This window comes from Chanodichthys erythropterus, chromosome 11 (assembly GCF_024489055.1).
Source record: "Chanodichthys erythropterus isolate Z2021 chromosome 11, ASM2448905v1, whole genome shotgun sequence".
Taxonomy (NCBI): Eukaryota; Metazoa; Chordata; class Actinopteri; order Cypriniformes; family Xenocyprididae; genus Chanodichthys; species Chanodichthys erythropterus.
In genome coordinates this window covers 40,328,889-40,352,538 of record NC_090231.1, presented here as the reverse complement: position 1 = coordinate 40,352,538, position 23,650 = coordinate 40,328,889, and the positions used below count along the sequence as shown (strand labels likewise).

General features: G+C 35.9%; 3 protein-coding genes across 6 annotated transcripts; all 3 read left to right on the top strand.

Moving 5' to 3' along the window:
* The first annotated feature begins 15,147 nt into the window (after nucleotides 1-15,147).
* Nucleotides 15,148-15,832, top strand: LOC137029961 (histone H2A-like). The gene has a single exon (XM_067399817.1). It carries the CDS (start codon nucleotides 15,148-15,150, stop codon nucleotides 15,532-15,534), a length of 387 nt encoding a protein of 128 aa, XP_067255918.1. The 3' UTR covers nucleotides 15,535-15,832.
* A 2,492-nt stretch (nucleotides 15,833-18,324) lies between these two features.
* LOC137030749 (histone H4) lies at nucleotides 18,325-18,636 on the top strand. The gene has a single exon (XM_067401185.1). The coding sequence runs from the start codon at nucleotides 18,325-18,327 to the stop codon at nucleotides 18,634-18,636; it is 312 nt and encodes a 103-aa protein (XP_067257286.1).
* LOC137029957 (histone H2B-like) lies at nucleotides 18,326-22,201 on the top strand. 4 transcript variants are annotated; one of them, XM_067399807.1, is made up of 2 exons: nucleotides 18,326-19,753; nucleotides 21,658-22,201. In XM_067399807.1, exons 1-2 carry the CDS (start codon nucleotides 19,383-19,385, stop codon nucleotides 22,004-22,006), a joined length of 720 nt encoding a protein of 239 aa, XP_067255908.1. In that variant the 5' UTR covers nucleotides 18,326-19,382; the 3' UTR covers nucleotides 22,007-22,201. The 4 variants fall into 4 exon arrangements, with proteins under 4 accessions (XP_067255908.1, XP_067255910.1, XP_067255909.1 ...); XM_067399809.1 differs by having other exon boundaries at nucleotides 18,326-19,689; nucleotides 21,541-21,668; XM_067399808.1 differs by lacking the exon at nucleotides 21,658-22,201 and adding an exon at nucleotides 21,541-21,607.
* The last annotated feature ends 1,449 nt before the right edge of the window (nucleotides 22,202-23,650 follow it).

Below are 23,650 nucleotides of genomic sequence, written 5' to 3'. Positions count from 1 at the left end.
CTGTGTATCACGTCGCTATAACATTCTCCATTGTATTAACCCCTTCACACCTGGCGTCCATTGGTATGGACATTACATATTTCTGGCTCTAAACCAATAAAAAATCTCTATGTGTAATGAATAATGCTTATTACTGATTGGTTCCTGATTATGCAATCACAACAGAGAAATGACTTTTTAGCCTGGGGCACGTTCAAGCTCAAACCCGGTGCGCAATGTTTTGCTACGTTTTCCGGGTTGAACGACATGTTTCCTGGAAGCGGTGTGCAACGGGTTTGAGATACATTTCCTCTTGTTTGTTGGGTGTGTCAGAAGTGTCAACCCAATCAGTGGTACGATGTATAAACCACGCGGTTTTAAAGAGACAGCTCGCATAATGGGTATTAATGTAACAAAAATACTATTATATACTATTACTATTATAAAATATACTATTTTGCTGTTGTATTGTGAAGTGACACGTTCATAAACTTTTCTATACTCCTCTGATTATATAATTGTAAATATTACAATATCATTATAACACAACAACAGTGATCAGCAATAATGATAAGCCTAATACTCACAATAAAAATAATATCAACAGTCTCGGAGGTAAGAAGTGGATTATCCTTCACCTGAAATGTTTGTCTTTTCATCCTGAAATGGCAAGTGTTGTATCACAATAATTAGAAGTTTCCACAAATCCCTTCACTCGATTGGGATGTTCTCTTTTATTCTGGACGGCAAGGACAGTGACTGTAATATTGAGTGTATTTTGCAGTATTAAACACGTATTTATACCGATTTAATCAGGCTCCGAAAATTCTTCAAAAAGAAAACAAAGAATGGCCTTCTCAGCTGCCAGAGTTGCAACTCTTGCGTCATCAGAACAGGGTGTTCAACGAACCTCTGTTTCCGTTTAAAAAATGTTTTGCAACGTTTTATCGGGGCTGAACGCTATGGAAGGCCGTTTCAGCATAAAAACGTTCCAACGTTACTCGTCATAATTATATTTTTACTAGTAACAATTAAATTAAAGAGCTCTATAATTTAATTTGTACTAGTAACAATTACAATTACAGAGCTCTATAATTCAATTTTTACTAGTAACAATTATAATTGTAGAGCTCTCTAATTCGGTTTTTACTAGTAACAATAACAATTTTAGAGCTCTACAATTAAATTTTTTACTAGTAACAATTACAATTACAGAGCTCTATAATTCAATTTTTACTAGTAACAATTACAATTAGAGAGCTCTACAATTCATTTATTACTAGTCATATGTCTCCATTGACTTCCATTCATTTTTAATTATAGAGCTCTGTAATTCAATTGTTACTAGTAACAATTGGGATTATAGAGCTCTCTAATTGAATTCTTACTAGTAACAATTGAATTACAGAGCTCTTCAATTGATTTATTACTAGTAACAATTGGGATTATAGTGCTCTCTAATTAAATTTTTACTAGTAACAATTACAATTATAGAGCTCTCTAATTGAATTCTTACTAGTAACAATTACAATTATAGAGCTCTCTAATTGAATTAATACTATTAACAATTACAATTATAGAGCTCTCTAATTGAATTCCTACTAGTAACAATTGAATTACAGAGCTCTTCAATTGATTTATTACGAGTAAAAATACACATTAATATGGAAGGTTGTTTCAGCATAAAAACATTCCAGCGTTACTCGTCGTAATTATATTTTTACTAGTAACAATTAAATTAAAGAGCTCTATAATTTAATTTGTACTAGTAACAATTAAAATTTTAGAGCTCTATAATTCAATTTTTACTAGTAACAATTATGATTATAGAGCTCTCTAATTCAATTGTTAGTAACAATTCCAATTAGAGAGCTCTACAATTCATTTATTACTAGTCATATGTCTCCATTGACTTCCATTCATTTTTAATTATAGAGCTCTGTAATTCAATTGTTACTAGTAACAATCGGGGTTATAGAGCTCTCTAATTCAATTTTACTAGTAACAATTACAATTATAGAGCTCTGTAATTCAATTCTTACTAGTAACAATTACAATTATAGAGCTCTCTAATTGAATTCTTACTAGTAACAATTGAATTACAGAGCTCTTCAATTGATTTATTACTAGTAAAAATACACATTAAAGATATGTGTAATTGCAGAGCTCTATAATTGAATTACAGAGCTCTCTAATCGTAATTGTTACTAGTAACAATTGAATTAGAGAGCTCTGTAATTCAATTATAGAGCTATAATCAAATTGTTAGTAAGAATTCAATTGTAGAGCTCTCTAATTGCAATTCTTACTAGTAATAATTAAATTATAGAGCTCTCTAATTCAATTGCTACTAGTAACAATTTGATTATAGAGCTCTATAATTGAATTACAGAGCTCTCTAATTAAATTGTTACTAGTAAGAATTAAGTTACAGAGCTCCATAATTCAGTTCTTAATAGTAACAATTAGAATTAGAGAGCTCTGTAATTGCAATGTTACTAGTACAAATTGAATTACAGAGCTCTGTATTCGGCGACATATCATTATGCTAATCGTGCCTTATGCATATTCAACTGGGGTCAGTGGCGTAACTTTGTTTTACAAAGTGGGTGGGACAAGAATGTGTATGGGGGGGGGGGGGGGGTTGTATTATTATTATTACAATAATAATAATAATAATATGATATTAAAATTATAAATGTTTTCAAATATGATAGTTTTTCTACATCTGCTATAATACAATGTCGTTAGTCTCGAGAGTATGTACATTAGTTAATAAATACGACGATCCGCCCTTAATAATAGAATGTCCTGATGGACTAGTGGCAGTTTCTCCGTTTAGAATGCAAGAGGTTCCCGATTCTAATCCAACCATGTGTAAAAAAAAAAAATCTCATTAAAACCAAAGATTTTCATCAGTGATTGTATATCAAGAGCAGGGACACGTTTATATGTATTTTGTTTTTTGTGATTTCAACGTATCGAATAGAGAGTCTCCGCAACAGCGATAGATTGAAGTGCTAATCCGTGTACACGAGCGCTGTGAACCCTGTTGCACGCGCCTCTGATAACAGTGCCAAGCACTCAACAACATAATTTCAAAAACAACACATCTCCAAATCGCCTATTATTAACACAAATTGATAATCAACTAGAGGTGTTTATTTTGTATTAGATATCCGCGATAATCATTCTATTATTGCATAACAATACTAAACACTGTAAATATTTAAAATGAATTTATACTCCTTAATATCAAGTTTGTCAAAACACTTTGGGTGGCTTAGGGCATTTCACCCTATATTATGTCCAGTGACATGGAGTGTTCTTGGCTCTTAGCTTTACCAATATACAAAGGTGAATGAATATAACGACTAAATATAGGCTTTCATCTCAGGCATCATCTTAATTTTGCTTTAATGTGAACATGATTAATATGTTACCTAAGTCTGTAAAATATTTCAGGATACTTTAGAACAACGCTACAGGGCTTTTATTTTGAAACGCACTTTTGTAGGCGGGAAATCTGCAATCTGTTTTGCATCTCATGAATAGGAGTTTTTACTAGTAATAATACAATTATAGAGCTCTGTAATTAGAATTGTTACTAGTAAGAATTGAATTAAAGAGCTCTCTAATTCAGTTTCACAATTCATTTGTTACTAGTAAGAATATAATTGCTCTACAATCATAATAGTTACTAGTAAAAATTGAATTATAGAGCTCTTTAATTTAATTGTTACTAGTAAACATATAATTACGTGTGTGCTTCAGACATCAGACAAGACAAGCATGGCTCTGAAGCTCGAGAGAGGGAGGAGTAAGTGCCTAATTTTCATGAAAAATGTTCATTCATGCTAGCCTAATATATTTTCTCTCAGCATAATTTTAACAATTTCAATATTGAAGTTATTTTGAAAATATTTCATTTAATTAAGTTATAGGATTTTTTTTCAAAGTTTAATGTCCATCCCAATGGACATCAGGAGTCAAGAGATATTAGCCAGTTCGTTTATGCAAAGAAACAAAATACCTATATCCATTTCATAGCTAAGCTATGACTTCACAATTGATTTGTTTTATGTATATAACCTGTTTTTCACACAATCTTTCTTTAGAGTATAAAGTCATAGATTTCCTTGAACACCTTGTAAATGGAGAGTATCCGATCTTGACTGCTTGGATTCAGGAAATGAGGCAGATGAAAACGAGAGTAAGTGTAGATGTTGAGAGTATAGTACAAAGTTTTATGCCTTATATAATATGTAAATTGCAGAAAATGCATATGAGGTCACGAGTAGGAACATGGAAAAAGAGATATAAATGTGATTGTTTTGTTATTGGACGAGGGACAGAGATGAGGGACAGTGGAGATGCATGCATGAAGAACTTGAGCTGGCAGCTGAGGTTGAGAAGAAAGTGTAGTGACAGAGGATCAGGAGGAGATTACAGTGAACAGAGAGGAAGATGATCATGAGCAGATGACAATATCTAGGAAGCATGAGATTAAGTGGCACCATAGGCCATTCACCACAATCATCGATACTTCCTTTCAGAAACATCTGATTTATGACAGACATCCCATGAGTCCATATGAATACTTCAAACAGTATGTACCAGATGCGCTCTTCGATCTGATGTCTGACAGCACTAACATCTATGCCATGCAAAGTGGCACACTAGGTTTCAAACCCACCAGTTCAGGGGAAATCAGCCTTGCTATGGGCGTGATGAAAATGCCAAGAGTCTCCATGTACTGGGAAGCCAGGATGGACACTGGTATTTTTTGAAACACCATGTGCCATGACAGATTCTTCCATTTGCATTTGGTCAACAATTTGGAGAGGCTGGCAGAGAACAATGATGTGTTTTATAAGGTACGTCCTCTCTATGATGCCATACGCAGAAGATGCTTGGAGCTTCAACTAGAGGAAAACCTTTGTGTTGATGAACAAATGGTGCAATTTGCAAATACAACATCCACCTTTGCTTTGTGCCACACAGAAACTGCTTCAAGGCTGCTCATCGCAAATGAGAGAATATATGGAAATATCCAGCAGATGTATTTTTGTTCATTTCCATTTGTTAGTAATTGTGTGATCACTTCTTAGTTTACAATGTTAAAAGTTAGCAATGTGTTTGGAAGTTGATAGCTGATTTGCAAAACTGATTTTTCGGGGTTACATTGCCCACAATCATCCAACCCATTCAATCCGCCAACATTCTATGTGTAACGTTGGGAGTCGTGATGACAAGGGGTTGATCCAAACGCAGGCTTTATTAGAATGAGCGTAGTCGTACAGGCAAGGGTCAAACACCAGCAAACAGAAACATAAGGGCAAGGCAGAAGAGTAATCCAAGTCACAGGCAATGGTCAAGGCAGGCAGCAAACGATCATCAAACAAGGAATAAACAGTCCAGGGTCAAAAACAAGGCAAGGCTAGGAACTAGTAACGAGGATAAACACGGAAAAACATATGACTAAATAATACTCAGCCCTGTGTGTGTCTGAGTGCAGCTTATAAAGGGTCCACTGATGGGAAACAGGTGCGAGTGTGTGATTGGTTCCTAGATGGGGAATTATAGGAAATGTAGTCCAGAGTGATGTATGACTCTGTGTGCAATGAAATGGTGAACCGGCGACCTCTGGTGAGGAGTAGCAGGAACCAGCAGGCGCCGGATACGTAACGTATCGTATGTTAAAAACATGGCCTTTTTTAATCTAAGATTTCATGGCATTTTATGTTCATTTAGTCATGGCATCGTGGAATGGACATGAAAAAATACCAATAAAAACAAGAGTTATCAAAAATGTTCCCCCTACACAGGAACAAATGAATAATGCATTATTAACACTCTAACTACTATTAACTAACAAGAAACTCGGATTAATGAATTAGTAAGTAATAGTGCTCAGTTGAAGGTGGTAGTTCAATATTAGCTCATCAGTAACTACTGTTTTTTCATTCCTCCCAGAGAACTAAGAACTACTATATACACGTTCATAATTAACATGAATGATGCATAATGTATAAAGTATTGGTAAAAACTAAATGAAACTGATATATTTATCCAGTCAGTCCTTTGTATTATTTTTCTAACTGTTCTGACCAGTAGATGGTGCTGTTTACAGTCAGAATGTTTTAAAAGTTCTGAAAAGAAATTGGGAACTTCTAGCTGTCTGTTCTCAAGCCTTTCTCTCTCCCAGCTAGGGTTGTGCCGATGGACGATAGATATCATCGTCCATCGTGATGGCTGACCGACATCACGATGGAGAGACACCATCATGTCACACACCGCAGCGCTGTATGACTGATGGTCTGCTTTTATTTCAGTTTTCCTTTTTTATTCAAAATATTCACAAATTTGTCATGTATATACACGTTCATAATTAACATGAATGATGCATAATGTATAATTCTAAAGTAAAGGCCTTGGTAACCCACTAGTAATGACTGAAGTATTACCACTTAATTTGGTAATACTTTTGTACAGTAATTCCTTATGATATATTTGGTAACACTTAATTACTAGTGGGTTACCATGATCTTCACTTTAGAATACTGATCCAAATAAGAAGTAGTTATTTTAGAGTTATATAGTAACTCTTGAGTTATTACTATCCAATACTTTACAAAAACCTCAAACGTTTACAATGACTACAGTAGTTACTAGAGAGTTATCATGCTTTTCACTTTAGAATACTGATCCAGATAATTAGTAATTACTTCTTAAGTATTTGGTAACACTTCAGTCATTACCAGTGGGTTACCAAGGCCTTTACTTTAGAATTAATTATACATTATTCATTATTCACATTAATTACGAACATGTATATAGTAGTTCTTAGTAGTTCTCTGGGAGGTATGAAAACACAGTTACCGATTAGCTAACAGTGAACTACCACCTTTAACTGAGCACTATTACTTACTAATTAATAGAGTTAGAGTTACTTGTTAGTTAATAGTAGTTACTAGAGTGTTAATAATGCATTACTCATTTGTTCCTGTGTAGTTATTCATTAATGAAGGATCAGTATTCTAAAGTGTCACTGTTTTGACTACAACACTAATTATCTGTAAGTCACATCATTCTCTCTGACTTCAGTACAAAACTCATCTGTATTGAACTCTCTCACTCAAGCCCTTTTCTATTCTCAGCTGTGATTATAACCGTTCTAAAAGTTTTAAAAGTTCTGAAAAGAAATTGGGAACTTCTAGCTGTCTGTTCTCAAGCCTTTATCTCTCCCAGCCCTTCAAACCAAACCATACTGAATGACTAAAGCTAAGCATAGTTGGTGCACAAGATCTTAATGACACACATTGATTACAGTGAACATTACACTGCAGCACCTCAGAGACTTGAGCAAATCTCTCACTGCAAAACTCATTTCTGTTTTATATAGTGGATTATGATCTTTTGAAATCAATGTCTGACTGAACTACTTTACAACTTCAAGACTGTTTGATTGATTGAATAAATATCAGATTTCTGTAATGTTTTTGCAGAATAAGAAACCACAGTCAGATGAATCTGTGAAATGTGCAAAACATAGACATGAACAATTGCAAAGAGGGAGAACAATTGTGGGATCTTGATGTATCCATGTAGACAAATAAACAACTACAACACAATTCACATTAGTTTAAAAGATATAATTTACTGTAGTACTGCACAGTACCTTCAGCATCTTGATTGAATCCAAAGTGGATGAGGGACATCAGCACTAAAAGCAGAAGAAACACAGATATGAAGCACTTCCATTCATTCAACACAATGCAAATCACACACTGAAACATGTCTAGAGTTTATTCTACATGAACCGAAAGTGTTTTTCTGTTCTGATGCTCATCAGGTGAGAACTGATATATTCTCTAGCATTTAACATCATCACGCACAATGACGTCACAGGACTCGTGAACTGATAAGAGAGTCGATTCACTGATGATTCACTGATGCTCAACAACAGAGAAGCAGTTTGAACCACTGAGCTTCACAACATTCAATATATGATGTTATTCTCATCAATAATGTAATGTCAGACTGTGGTTTTCAGTAGTGCTTCTGCAATGTAGTCCTTCGCTTGTTTTGTTTGTTTCTGAAGTTTATGTGTTTTGCTCCATCTTCTTATATTTTGCTTTTCTATTTCTATTTTTCAATTTTATATAATGAAAGATACTATAAAAATGTATATTAATGTGATTAACATTTCACACACTCGGTTCTTCACTGGAACAAAACAAGCTACAGAAGTCAAAACCAAATTAGGTCAAAGTGTTTGAGACACACAACATCACTTCCTGTTTGACTTTGACACCATCAAATTAATTTTTTACAGTGGCTGCAAAAAGTGTTTGGACACTTAGACACTGGTTTCACAGACAGAGCTTAGATTAAGCCAGGATTAGCCCTTATTTCAATTAGGACATTTAAGTAACTTTTATAAACGTGCCTTAGAAAATCACATATGCATCTTGAGACAAAACAATGACATATTTTTAGGATATGTCAAGTTGCTTTTAGTTCAAACAGCTCAAACATGCATTTTAGACTGCATGGGACAATGTTAAGCCTTGTCTATGAAACTGGGGGAGAGTGTTTTTTATACAGCACAGATTAAATGAATCAAACCCAGTTCAGTAAAGTGAACCAGAAAGAGAAGCAGCTGCAAGTGACCTCAATGCTTTTGATGTTCACAATGTTGGACTTAAAAAAAGGACTCGAATCACAACAGTGAAATTCAATATATTGCAGATTTAATTATATATTTTTAAATGTGGCCTAAGATCATTTTCACAATTTTTATGTGTCTGAACGTCACTATTGAGTTTTACTCATATATTGTGTGGAGCAAAGTTGGAGCAGGTGCAGCTGCTTTCGTGGGCAGAGCTGAAATTCATCTGCTGTGGATATAAGCTTTGAGGGAAGTCGGCTCAACGAGTTCTCTGTCCTGCTTCCTCGGCATTGTTACACGCATGTGAGCGTGCTTCTAGCCAAGTGTGGGTGTCATTGCTGGATTAGCCTTTAAAACCTCCTCGCGTGGAGCACAAGTTGTTAGCGATAGGCCGGTAAATGTTCAGTTGCCCCTTTTCCCTTTTAAAGCGGACTGTTTGTAAGAAGTGGGAGGCCCTTTTGTTTAATTACCCTTTTCTCCTGTTTACTGTTAAGAAGGAAGGTAAGACTTATGTGTTTTTTTTTTTTTTTTTTTTTATCTTTTTCCAGGGAAGACCTCTAAAATTAGGCACCTAAAAAAAAAACCCTCTTTTGTTTATTGTTTTGGCCGACCAAAACCCACTGACTCCAAGCCACCTTTTTTTCCCTACATCTAAGAGTACTTAACCTTAATTAGAAACCTTAATAAGAAATAAACATTTCCTCTCTGGTTCAACCTGTGACGCTGTGGTGTGTTTGTGGGAGCAGGAGACGGGACTCCGGGCGACACACGTTACCAAGTGACACTCTCTGCGTTACGATCAAATGTTTGTTGGTACAGTTCGTAACACATCTAGTTTATTTGAGCGCTTCAAGTGCTCTCACCTCGGTTAGAAATAATTCATACGTCAACACAATAGATAATCTCAGTTCCCCCTAAAATGACACAAAAACAAACCATATTCAGACCACATTATTTGAATGTGGGTGTTGATTGCTTGGGGTGCTCAAACATTTGTGTTGACATATAAATTATTTCTAAGCAATGCACTTAGCACTTAGAGCGCTCAAATAAACTAGGTGTGAAAATGATCTTAAAACACATTTTAAAATGTATCAATATATTTGCAATATGTCAAAACAAGTAACATTTAAATAAATGTAGCACAAACAGTTTTCAATCAAGACATTTCTCAAAATAGTTTATTAGCTTTGCAAAATATGAATGAACAAATATGTTTAATATGAAGGCAAAAGTCTGACTGTCAAGCATTGGTGGAACATGAAACCTGTGGTTATTCTGTTTGACACCCATCTCAACTGACTTCATACAACCACTAAAAATAAAGTTCAGACCAAGTGGTTAAAAATAACTGAAAAGTGTTTTAGAAAAGAGAAGAAAAGCTTGAGCATCATTTCTTGGTAGATGCCACTTGGTTTGATAAATGTCCATATGAAAATAAGTGGCCAAATAAATCGTTTTCTATAAGAAGGACATGAGAATGAAAAGCGTTAGAAAAGCTGCGTGTGATATAACTTTTTGAACTTTTTTCAAATAAAATATTTCCTGTTTCATAATTCAATGACATTTCGCTTAAAAATAACAAAAAGGGGCCCTAATTTCTCTAAGGACATAAAAGAACACCTCTGGAACACAACTGGAACAAACATATAACAAACGTTACTGCTTATTACACTTTTAAAACTTTCTGGAACTTTTTTCTTATATATATATATATATATATATATATATATATATATATATATATATATATATATATATATATATATATATATATATATATATATATATATATATATATGAGAGAGAGAGAGAGAGAGAGAGAGAGAGAGAGAGCTTTATGAGCAAATAACATAACTTAATAATTTTTTAGTATATAAAGATAAGTGGTACTACATTACAGAAGAACAAGGCTATCTGGACCAAATGAGATTTCAGCAATTACATTAAAGAATAGGAAGTGTGGCTTTAGAAGAATCTTCACTAGAAGAAAAGTGCAGAATGCCACTCCAAATACAAATTATTGGACGGAACCAGTTTCTTGGAGCAGAAATCAATGGAAGAAAGGAAGAATAAATTAAAATTATGGAAGAATAAATTGAATGTCGGATCAAGTGATATAAACAAAGCTTTTTAAGGTGCTGAAGATTAATGATGAATGTGTCAGGAGGGGAAATATGATGCCCTGAATGAACTTTTTGATATCACAAAAGTAAACGGCAAATGGTGCGATCAAAGTGATGGAGAAAATGTATGCTGTCTGCAGGAACAAACACAAACTGCATCTTCGATTTAATCTAAGCAATAAGCAGTGATGTTCAGTATACTGTACAAATATTAAAACATTTGTGAGCTCTTTCTTGTAATAATATGTGCAATATGCATATTAAATAAAGTTCCAAATGCCAAAAACATTTTTTTTTTTAATCATTATTTTTATTTCGGGATGACCTTTTCTAAAAGGATATTGAAATAAAAGTTAATTTCTTTGTTTTAGGCAAAAGTTCATCGAAATGAACAGGAAAACAAAGTTGTATTAAAGTTATAACTTTAGTGTTCAATCGCTGTTCTCAAGCTCTCTGAGCCTCTGATGGAGAGTTTATTTAAAGATACAGTAACACACAACACTAACTCATATTAACACAAATACAGGGCTAACATTTTCACATGCATTATCACACAGATAACTGAGACAATGTAGAGAAAAAAGGAGAAAAACTAAACAGAAGATGTTATAAAATATGATCAAATACTCACAGATGAGAAGCAATGCACTGGACCCCATACTGTTACATTATCAACTGTTTTCTGTGTGTGAAAACAGACACTTCCTGTGTTTAAAAGAAGTGATGAGGGAGGAGGAGACAAGAAAAGAGAGATCCATTCTATTTAGCTACTAATTTAGTGTGCTCAAGTAGTTATAACTCTGTTCATCTTGAAAAATCATATTTAAAGAAGTGACTGTGTTATTTTGTTCATTCAGTCACACCACAGATAGACAATAGCCCTGTCCAAATACCCACATTAGCAGTCTTGGCCACTTGAGACTGCGTACACGCGACAGGAAGTAAGTGAGCAAGACTAACCCATGTCTTAAAAATGCCCAAGTGCAGTGCCCTAACATACACTAAAATCACACTATCTTGAATACCGCTTCGGAGCGCTATTCGAAGCTAAGCGTATCCCATCATGCATTATGTTCGGGAACTCACATGCCCCAAAATCGCGAGATGTCAAGGAAAACATTGTAAGTTAAATTAATTATTTATTACATAGGCTATAATTTGGTAGTAAAATATAAAGTGTTGCACATTTTATTGATGCAAAGATGGGTAGGCTGTGTTCATTTTGTATGTCATTTGCAACTTTTTATCACTGAAAGAAGCTCCACAATTTTAATATTGCGTTTTCTATTAGTTACATAGTGACCACTGAACAGACATTTAGAAGTGTATTTTAAAATGCAAAGCACTGAAAATAATAATAATAAAAAAGTTCTGTTAACACTTGCATTTTTTTGCAAGACTGTAAGTGTGTCCCATCGGGTAATCAAAATTTCTACACACACTTGCGGTCTTCACGCCTACTTGAGCACTTGAGCCAAATACAGGAAATACGTCATATAAGTAGGCAAGTGGTCAAGTGCAAAGACCGCAAGTGTGGGTATTTGGACAGGGCTTGAGTGATTAAAGTGAAATCACCACATGACACCTAATGTAGGTCTACTTATGTAAGGCCTGCTGTACATCATTATCTACATTATCAGTTAATAAAATATATAGTTTATAAACCATAAATGTAAGTTCTGTTTCATAAAACCTAAGAAGTTGCTGCTTTTTTTTTTTTTTTTTTTTTACTGTAAAGGGCTGCTAGTTTTTTTGAATTTATTTATTACTGGTATTTTTTTTATAGTGAAAAGAAAAAAAAAAGCCACCAACTTCTGTATTTTCTTAATGTGTCATTATTATTTTGGGAACTCGTCAAAGACAGTTTCTGTTCCCCAGCACCTCCGTAGGGCTCTTAGTATAACAGATGGATCTAAACAAATGGTTGGAGTAATGGAAGCTACTAACCCTAACATAAGGGAGCTATGACTTTTTGTGTTAAAAAGAAAAAGTTGACAGGGCCCTGGAAAAGTGCATCCTGACCTTTTAAAAAGTTTACTTAATGTGTGTTAACAGACCCTGGAACATACATGCTCCTGTTGACCAGCGATCTGCAAAGTCGAGTAGCACGATTGTGTTCTTTGCTGCTAATAAAGTGGATGCATTTGAAATAGCTTGTTTGTTTAAAGCTTGTTTTACAGGAGGATTGATAAAATAAACAAATAATCCAGTGTATCTGTCATTATAAAACGGTTAGTTACTGTCCTTGATTCTGATTGTGTTTTATTCACCCAATGGTTCTGTGTATCACTACACTGTTTGAAGGGATTAGGGCATTGGGATGAGCCCTTCCGAATGGAACGCAGACCAATTCGATGAGAATGCACATGAAAACAAGAGGCGGGATTTATCGCACAAACCAATCATGTCCAATCATAACCGATCATATCCAATCATAGCAATTGAGGCATTGCCTCCTCTCAAGTGAGTTTCCTCCATTCATTCTCAGGGTGTACTCACACTAGGCACGGTTGCCTTGAAACGAGCTCTAGCGCGATTGCCCCCCCTCCCCACTCCCCCACTGGCCTGAACTCACATTGCCCTTAACGTTCAAGGCTAGAGCATGCTTACATCATATACGGTGCAACTTTTTGAATGAAAGAAATGCACTTTCGCTAAGATACTGCCTAATATATTTATCATTTATGTCATGCAGCGATTTTCTCTTGCAAGTATCAGAAGATTATTATGAAGGCAGCTGACGTATTTAGCCCTGGCATTGATTATGTATGTTCTTAGCAATGCAATGAAATAACAATAACAATAATAATAATAAACAGATAAACGCAAGAGAATGGGCCCAAGCGTCGGCGAGCTCATCATCGACTGTGTCCGCATCTAAGGAGAGGAGCGTGTGTCCCTCACCGCCCTGAATTTCAACATACATGTTTGTTTGCTCATACCAGTAAACTAAAACTATTCTGTTGCTAAAAACTATTCTTCAAGACAAAACAAAGCCACCCATTAAAAGTAGGCCTAGCGGCATTAAATAACACTACATGACAGGAGGGTTGTCATAGACCTTTTTCACAAGAATCGGAAATCACGTGACGCAGGGTAAAGTTAGTTCCGCTATGCGTCTACGGCTATTACATTGATATGCTCTTTTCTCAAATATCGCTTCTTACCTTTTCTGTTTTGTCTGTTTTCCAAATAGCTTTTGTATAATCTACAAATAAATTATTTTCTACTTGTTTGTAGCTTATACAGCCACTCAGACCGTTGATCGAATTTACCGGAAGATGGATTTATATCACCAGCTGACATACAGCAAAGGCTACGCAGCTACGCATTCAGCAATTTCCCAGATCGTATTACGTACTACGAACATTTATATAATTTAGTAATTAAAAAAATTAACTCCCAATATATACTTTAATGTGGGATATAAAGTCGTGAGATACATAATATTGTCGTGAGTTTAATAGCTACGTTTTAAAAAATATATAGCATGTCTCATATGGCATCACATCCCACATTCAAGCATATGTTATAATTAATCCTGATCGATTAAAATGATTAAACTAAGACATAATTTCCAAAACCACACTGTACACAACTATCAGTCTTTGCATGTTGCAAGAGCACAACAATGCTGCGCATAATACACACTTTAAGATGATGATGACAGGAAAATGAGTGAGAGATGACTGAAGTGTTTATATCCAGAAATATCATGGTGCGAGCAGTCCTGCTTCACGAATCAGAGGATCAGGCTTGTGTGATAAGGGATCTACCAGTCGATCATTTCCCCAGCACGTCGCTAAAAACACTCTATACATCTCATTATGTGCATACTATCCACCCTAAATAGTACTGAATATTAATAATGTCACATAGTATGCACGTTTAGACACAGACACTGTCTTTACAGCACATGGAGCGCGATAATGCACAGCCGCGCCAAACAGACACGAAGAATATAACCAGTTTAACCGCCATCACTTCAAATTATTTATTAAATTTAGCTCTTAATGAGAGCTCTGTAGTCTCACCAATAATTCACCAAGGCCGTTCAAACATTTTCAAGACATTTAATTCGTAAAACGACTTTGATTCCCGAACTGGTTCTGATCGAGGCTTTCTATCACTGTAACCGGAAAATCTTTTACACTGCGTGGCTCATTCCGGAAGCGAAAAACCCGGAAGTGTGAAAAAGGTCTATTGCAGAAAGGGGGTTGGGTTTGGAGTATGGAGGGAAGATCACTGATTGGCTGGGAATGTTTTCAGACTTCAGCCAATAGGAGACTGGCACGCTTTCATTTAAAAGTCATCTCACAACGGTTAGTAGCATTATTTTTGGTAGTCGAAAACAGACTATAAGCTGCAATGAGTGGACGAGGAAAAACCGGTGGAAAAGCTCGCGCCAAAGCCAAGAGTCGCTCTTCCAGGGCGGGACTGCAGTTCCCCGTCGGCCGTGTTCACAGGCTTCTCCGCAAAGGCAACTATGCCCAGCGTGTTGGTGCTGGTGCTCCGGTTTATTTGGCCGCTGTGCTCGAGTATCTCACTGCTGAGATCCTGGAGTTGGCTGGAAACGCCGCTCGCGACAACAAGAAGACACGTATCATTCCTCGTCACCTGCAGCTGGCGGTGCGCAATGACGAGGAGTTGAACAAGCTTCTGGGTGGTGTGACCATCGCTCAGGGTGGTGTGCTGCCCAACATTCAGGCCGTGCTGCTGCCCAAGAAAACCGAGAAGCCAGCAAAGACCAAATAAACTGACAAGAGGTTCTCCTAAAACAAAAGGCTCTTTTAAGAGCCACCCAATTTCTCTTTGAGAGAGTGATTTCTTTACTCCAATCACTATTTAAGTTGATCCCAGCATTCAATGAAATACGTTGTTGTACTTTTTTCATTATGTATAAATTGTTTTATTAAAGTCATTAGATTTGCAAGTTCCAAGTATGATTTTTTTTTTTTTTTTTTTTCCTGGCATTTTTCATCCTGGACTTTTTTTTTTTTTTGAAACCTAATAACTAACATCATTATAGGCACATAACCTCCAAAAAATCATGTTTTCCCACCTCAGGCATTAAAGACCTTTTTATTAATAATATTATCAGATTTAAGTGCCTTTTATTTTCAACCCTGTAGGGACAAATAGGAATTGGTTTTATAAAGGTTTTACACAGAACAATCATCTACATACTTCTTGTGTCCCTCATAACAATTTAGTAACTACAAATGTATCATGATGATTTTCACATTTTCCCTCCAAAAGAATAGATGAGAATGTTACAGGGTTGAAGATTGTAACCGGTTTGAAGGGAGACATTGCCTTCACTGTTATATTTTTAATTTTGTCTCTCTCATATTGTGCCCTTCTTTCTGGGCCAAAATATCTGCATATTTTTCTGCTGCTGATGTTGCTGTCTTTTTAAGCACAAAATGGTAACTGCTCCTCATGCAGTGTAGAAGAGTAGACCATATATGCCAAAAATGAAATGCGTACATTTTATATACTTAAAATAAAAAATAAGATTAAAATAAAATTTTGAAAAATTGTGATTTTCCATCTTCATTTTATGTCATGTGGTTGAGTTGTTAAGCGTGACAGTGGTGAGACGCAAAACATCACTTTCACCAAGATATGTCCATTTAAGTATGCTTGCTCTACATTTTCACAAAGGTAAGTTAGAGATTTCTGTTTTCTAAATTAGCAAACGTTATATCAACGCATTGTTTTGGATTATATGTGCTATGAAACACATTTAACTTTAGTTAAATATGTCAATATTTTTTTTTTAGTTCTTACAATTTTGCTAAGGATTTTTAACATTTTTTTTAGTTAGGTATGACATATTTTTCCTCAGTATCCATACTGGACAAAACATTTCTGACTACTTTTTACAGATGTGATCCTATGTTATTTAGCTAAAAACCTTTTCATCTCATTGCAGGTCATCCTGCTTAAAGATTATGGAGACTGAAGATAACTGGACAACATCCCTACATCAGGACCACACCACTATTTTCTATTAATCAAATCTAAAAGCAAATTAATGGAGGTGAATAATGGTTTAAGTGTCTATTTAGTTATATGTATAATTTGAAAAACAGTAATGATGCAATCCTTTAAATCTTAATTCTTGAGTGTTCAATTCAATGGATGTACAATTATTATCATGTCACATATTACACATTTTATTTAATGTGACAGACAAAAAACAGTAACACTAGTGACAAAATGAATCACCAGTAATGTATACATAACCAAAGATCCTTAATTTTTTAAACTATAATTAAGTAGATTGGACTAAATTTTTACATTTGGTGTACAATAAAAGACTATCATTGACACTTAGTGAAAGCAGTCAGAAAAAGATCATAAACAACATTTTAAAACTGTCTGTAAAATATGCTGTCTGTAAAGTCGCTGCACTGAATTTAGCCATACCCTTATTTTAGCCATATCTGCTCAGAGGAGAATTAACAATGAGAAAGAAAAGTTAGAATCACGTAATCTTAGTGCTATTTTATGCAAAAGAACTAAATGAATAGCTTTAAATATAGTTTATCTATAAACGTGTACACCAGTGACAGTAACACAAGCGACATTTTTCATGAAAAATGCATTTTACAAAATGGCTGCTACAAGGAATCAACCCACATGTTGTCAATCATGGTATATTCACTAAATCAAGTAGTTTAATCCATTTGTATTCTAGTTTTTTTGTAATTCCCTAGCAAGGTCACACCAGGGACTTAAACTAAAAGCTTCATATGAAATTATGATTTTCTAATTAAAATTTCTGATTATTGAAAAGAGTGGACTTTCCATTGGCCTTTCTTCATTGATCTTCAGGAAATAGGAAGAAAGAAGTCAGTGATGTCTTCAGTGTGATTTTTTCAAAATAAGAGATTTTTGAGATTTTTGTTAAAGGTAACACCAGTGACACAACTCCAGGGGACCACTATATTCATTATATATTTTATAATATTTATTCAGCATTTGGTTTGTTTATGTCATTTACATCATATATTTGATAGTTATGCATACATTATTGTATTTGAAATGGTAGAAAAACCTGTTTCTGAGCTCAAAATAAAGCACTTTCCCTCTGTACATGACTGTGGTGACGAGCACTTCTGTGGTGTTTGGAATTTTTATAATTAATTAAAAAACAAATATTGTTCAAATTACATATTGTTTCATATAAAAAAAATATATATATATATATATATATATATATATATATATATATATATATATATATATATATATATATATATATATATATATAATTTTATCCTAAAGTGTTTTTCAAGTGTAATATTTCTGTAAAGTCTAGGGACAGAAAAGTTGACGTTTCTGTAGAATGACCCATATAAAAACTTAATTAAACCCTATATATTTCGACCTCGACTTAGAAAGATGAAACGGGTAACATAAACTAGAACCGCCCATAAATGTGGTTTCAACTAGGTCCGCTAGCTGACTATAATCCCCCCCTTCTGCACATTCTTTTATTTAGTTGCTGTGGTGTAAAAAACATTATCTGCAGAAATGTCTGGAAGAGGAAAAGGCGGTAAAGGACTCGGTAAAGGAGGCGCTAAGCGTCACCGGAAGGTTCTTCGCGATAATATCCAGGGAATCACTAAACCCGCTATTCGTCGTCTAGCTCGCCGTGGCGGAGTCAAGCGTATTTCTGGCCTGATCTATGAAGAGACTCGCGGTGTGTTGAAGGTGTTTCTGGAGAACGTCATTCGTGATGCTGTTACCTACACTGAACACGCCAAAAGAAAGACCGTCACCGCCATGGATGTTGTGTACGCTCTGAAACGACAGGGACGCACCCTGTACGGATTCGGAGGTTAAATCATTCGTGAAGAAGAGAGGAAAAAAAACAACGGCTCTTTTAAGAGCCACCCACATCTCTGCACAAAGAACAAGTTTCTTGGTGGTGAAATTAATTAGGTTTTATAAGATTATAGTAGGTTCATGATTGTTTTTTTGTTTTGTTTTTTTTTGTAAACTGTAAAACAAATCTAAAGAATTCAATAGTATATTACATGTTTTTTTTTTTCGACGATTCTGCTTTGCAGTTAACTAAACTACAATTTAATACGTTTTTGAGCGTGTGTGGTTATTGTGCAGTTTTTTTTTCGTTAATGTAGTTTATTAACGCTTGTTCTTAAAAGACACTCATATATGAATGCAAGTATAATGTATTCTTGATCACATTCACGTAGAGTAATAAACAATTTTCTGCTTCTAAATAAAAGTTAAAATGTATAGAAACTAGCGGGCGTACACAAAAAGCTTATTAAATTATTCACAATATTTCACTTATTCATTCCGAAAAATGCGGGAAAATGAAACAGTCGGGTGTGGGGGATGGTAGTCGTCGATGGGTGTGATTAACATAAAGTTTCTGATTGGCTCGCCTACAAGGCAAGGAACGTTTAATGTGACCAATGAAATCATTTTATGGGTTGGTCCACAAAGACTCACAATCACAGAAGGCCGCTCTTCCCTTTTGAAATTAGCATAGGGCAGCGTATAATAACCCGCCTATAACACTACAGTTTTATTGTTCTTTGAGTGTTTCTGAACGAAGCGTCATGCCTGAACCAGCGAAATCCGCCCCCAAGAAGGGCTCGAAGAAGGCCGTCACTAAAACCGCCGGGAAGAGTGGAAAGAAGCGCAAGAGGTCCAGGAAGGAGAGCTACGCTATCTATGTGTACAAAGTTCTGAAACAGGTTCATCCCGACACCGGAATCTCTTCCAAAGCGATGGGAATCATGAACTCTTTCGTTAATGACATCTTCGAGCGCATCGCCGGTGAAGCGTCTCGTCTCGCTCACTACAACAAGCGTTCCACCATCACATCGAGAGAGATCCAGACTGCCGTGCGTCTGCTGCTGCCCGGTGAGCTGGCCAAACACGCCGTGTCTGAGGGCACAAAGGCTGTGACCAAATACACCAGCTCAAAGTAAAGTGACATCCCATCTGATCAGTGAAACCAAAGGCTCTTTTAAGAGCCACCCATCTTGTCTTTCAAAAGAGCCTTGTGTCCACCTAAGCGTTTTTTCCAGCTGCTAGCGTATTTTTTTCAATTGTTTTCAATGGGAACGCCGCGTTTTTTAAACGCCGAGAGCGTAACGAGGCGCTGAGCGTGTTTTTTACGCTCAAGCGCTGAGAGCTGGGCGTTTTTTACTGGTCGCCTCGAGTTGCTGTTAAGCATCAGTCTGGTTTACTAAATTAACTCGAATATATGGTTGCGCTTCATTTTAGTGTTTATAGTGTTCTTACCTAAGAAAATACTGTGTATTATTAAGGTACTTGGTTCATTATAAAATGTAATGAATATTGTTAACGAACTTAATAGGTAGACCTAGTTATTACAATTATTGTAATTACTGTAATAATTGTATGTACAAGGGGAACAGGACTGTAAAATAAACTGCTACTGAATATACAGATGTTTTATGACTGATGGGAGGATTTTTAGAACAGATATAGAAAAACGAAATCATGTGTGAACATGATGGTTGTTGTAGTTCTAGACCAGGGGTGGCAAACCCTGGTCATGAAGAGCCACAGTCCTGCAGAGTTCAGCTCCAACCCTAATCAAACACACCTGAACAAGATAATCAAGGTTTGTAAGGTTGCTAGAAAGCTACATCAGGTGAGTTTTTAAATCAGGGTTGAAGCTAAACTCTGCAGGACTGAGGCTCTCCAGGACCAGGGTTTGCCACCCCTGATCTAGACTAAATGTGAACATTTACTCACATTTATGCCCTCCACTGTACAGGAATGGATATGCATTTCCTTCTGCCTAAGGCTTATTAATTTCACGTTTGGTGTGAAAGAGCCTTAAACATTTGCCAAAATATATATTTTTTGTTGTTATTAAATACAAACAAACAAGCCCAGGTGAAAAAGTAATGCAAATAAAAAGTAACTAAGTAATGCAATTAGTTATTTTTTAAGGGAGTAATGCAATATTGTAATGCATTACTTTGCCAACACTGGACATCACTGACATGAACTTCCATGCTGCTTGCAAGACAGCAGTTGAACTTTGCCAACATTGTATTGGGTCATGGAATGGACTAATCCATTGCATTGAAATGGAATTAAAAAGGAAATAAAACATGACTTACCACACAGTGCAAGGCAACCAGTGAACTTTCAATTCAGCTTTCCCCTACACAGACCCAAACAAACACAAGTAATAATTACTTTAACTGTTTAAGCAATCAATGGATATTATCTTTTAAAGGTCAGAATCAGTCACTGAGTCCAGCACATGGCCTAATAAGACATTTTACCTCATTTATCCGTTCCCCAGTTATTTTATCAAAAAGGAAAACCTTCTGCCTACTACATTTTCGACAACCTGAAATAATGAAAAGACAAGTTTATTAAGCCACGAATGCCATGCTTTGTAGCTGAATCACACAAGCCCATATTTATAATTTCACATGTGAGGTGATATGCAGTCTTTTCCATTTGTGTCAAAGTGAATTTGTCCCCGTTTTTGTCAATCAAGCAAAATGTACTGGATTGGTTTCCCTCAACCCTTGGACATTGGCCACTAAACCACAGCTAAACAACTACGTAAATAACAAAATACTGTGAACTGGCTACCAATGTCCTGGTTAGCTGAATGAATCCAATTTACATGAAGTCAGCTTTGACTGGGAGCAAATTTATTAATAGTGTGGAGTAAGATGTACCATGCAAAAAGTTACCTTTTCTTCTGTTCTTTACCAGTGGCACCTCCTGACTCAAAGGCTTGGAAATGGAAGAGGGAGATGGATATGGAGGAGAGACAGGGGTGGTAGAGTGTGACGCGGTAAAGGTGTTTAACCTTCTTTTCCTCTGCCGCAGTGGAGGTGGAGGAGGGGAAGAAAGTGAAGGAAGAACAGTTGTAGGAGTAGCAGAGGAAGGAGGAGAGAGAAAGGTTGGAGAGAGTGAGGAAGACACAGGAACAAGATTCAGAACAAATACGGGTTCAGACTGCTTGGTGAGGCTCTCCGGCTGCTCCGTGGTTTGTCTCTCCAGCTGCTCCGCAGTGAGGCTCTCCGGCTGCTCCATGGTTTGGCTCTCCGGCTGCTCCACGGCGACGCTCTCCGGTTGCTCCGCGGCGACACTCTCTGGCTGCTGTGCTGTGGTGGTTGCTAAAATACAAGTTTACTTTGTACATAGTAACAGAGAAATATACATGTATTTTAAATAACCATAATTTCTAAACAAAAACATTACTCTTACCTTTTGTTAAGATAAACTCATAAGCCCTCCGCATCTTCTCCAAAAGAATTTTGGTGACAGGAGTGTGGTGCAGATGTGTAATAATATCTGCCACCCACTTATTTGAAGCCCTTTTGTCCTGTTTCCCAATAAATAAAATTGGCTTGTATCCAACAGCCTCAAGTTTCTGCACCTGAAATGAACAAAAGCAGTTATCACTCATTAGTTAGCAACACCCACTGAAGTATTAGAAACATTAGCACTGTTAAAAGTATTTAATGAAAAACAATGCAATAAAATGAGCCATAACACGTTTCATTAAGATTATTTTAGAAGACACATTACTCTTGAACTGTATACAATCGATCATCAATATAAGGTAAGGCCAGAGGTACTGCTAGTCTCTGCCATTGCCATCATGACTTACTTAATACTTGACACAGAATACAATTTTGTAACTCTTTAGCAAAATTTATAAGTAAAGATGGATTCTTCCATGTATGAAATAAGACTATGTTTGTAAAGGCCAGATCATATTAGTATGATATTCAGTATGTGAAAGACATGGCCTTTCAGTTTTACTTTACACTAAAATATGAAATATGAACTATTTTACTTACTGCAATACGGGCAGAATCAATTAGACGCCCAGCATTTCTGCTTTTAAGGACAGATTTCCCCCACTAGCTATCCAGTGATGCCACTTTTTCATTTTTTTTTTTTTTTTGGTGGACAGGCTTCCAAAGCAGACATGACAGGTTTTCCTGCTTGCCTGATTGGGAGTCTGGCAAGAAGGGCAGGACCTGAATTTGGGCTTTGTCATGACTAGACAAGAAATATAACAAACAACAGATGGACAAACTGTTACAATAAAGAGGATTTTTAGGAACTATTAAGAGAACTGGAGAGATGATCAAATAAAACAAATAAAGATAAAAACAGAGATAAAGATTAGAGAGAGCTAAAAAGAGACTGACAAGTAAACTACAGCACAGACAGGTAAACAGGACAGACGTGGCTCTTATAAGTGCCTTTATTGTGTGTGTGTGTGTGTGTGTGTGAGTGAGTGAGTGTGTGTTCGTCTGTGTGGTCAGGTTTAGAATAAGGAGCAGGCAAATTCGAAAGAGAAAAAATATATTAAGAATTGAATACCTTACAAATCACAAATCACGAAATCACTTTCCAGAACATTCTCATTCACTGTCCCTTGCTGGTGGAATGATCTTCCTGCCTTCACCCGGAATGCGGAATCCCTGGCAATATTCAAAAGACAGCTGAAAACCCATCTCTTTCGTGAGCACTTAACCTCATCTTAAAAAAAAACAAAAAAAAAAAACTTCTTATTCCTATCCTTTCACTTCCTCTAATCCCTCTCTATTGTAGCTTAGGATAATCTGAGCACTGCCTATAACTTGTATTATGAGCACTTCTTGTCTATTTGCCTCGTCATGATGACTCGCTTGTTGTATTTCCTCACTTGTAAGTCGCTTTGGATAAAAGCGTCTGCCAAATGAATAAATGTAAATGTAAATGTACACCAGAGGTGTCAAACTCTGTTCCTGGAGGGCCGCAGCCCTGCTCCAACAAACATACCTTTAACTTTTAAATAAGCCTTAAGGACTTTATTAGCTGA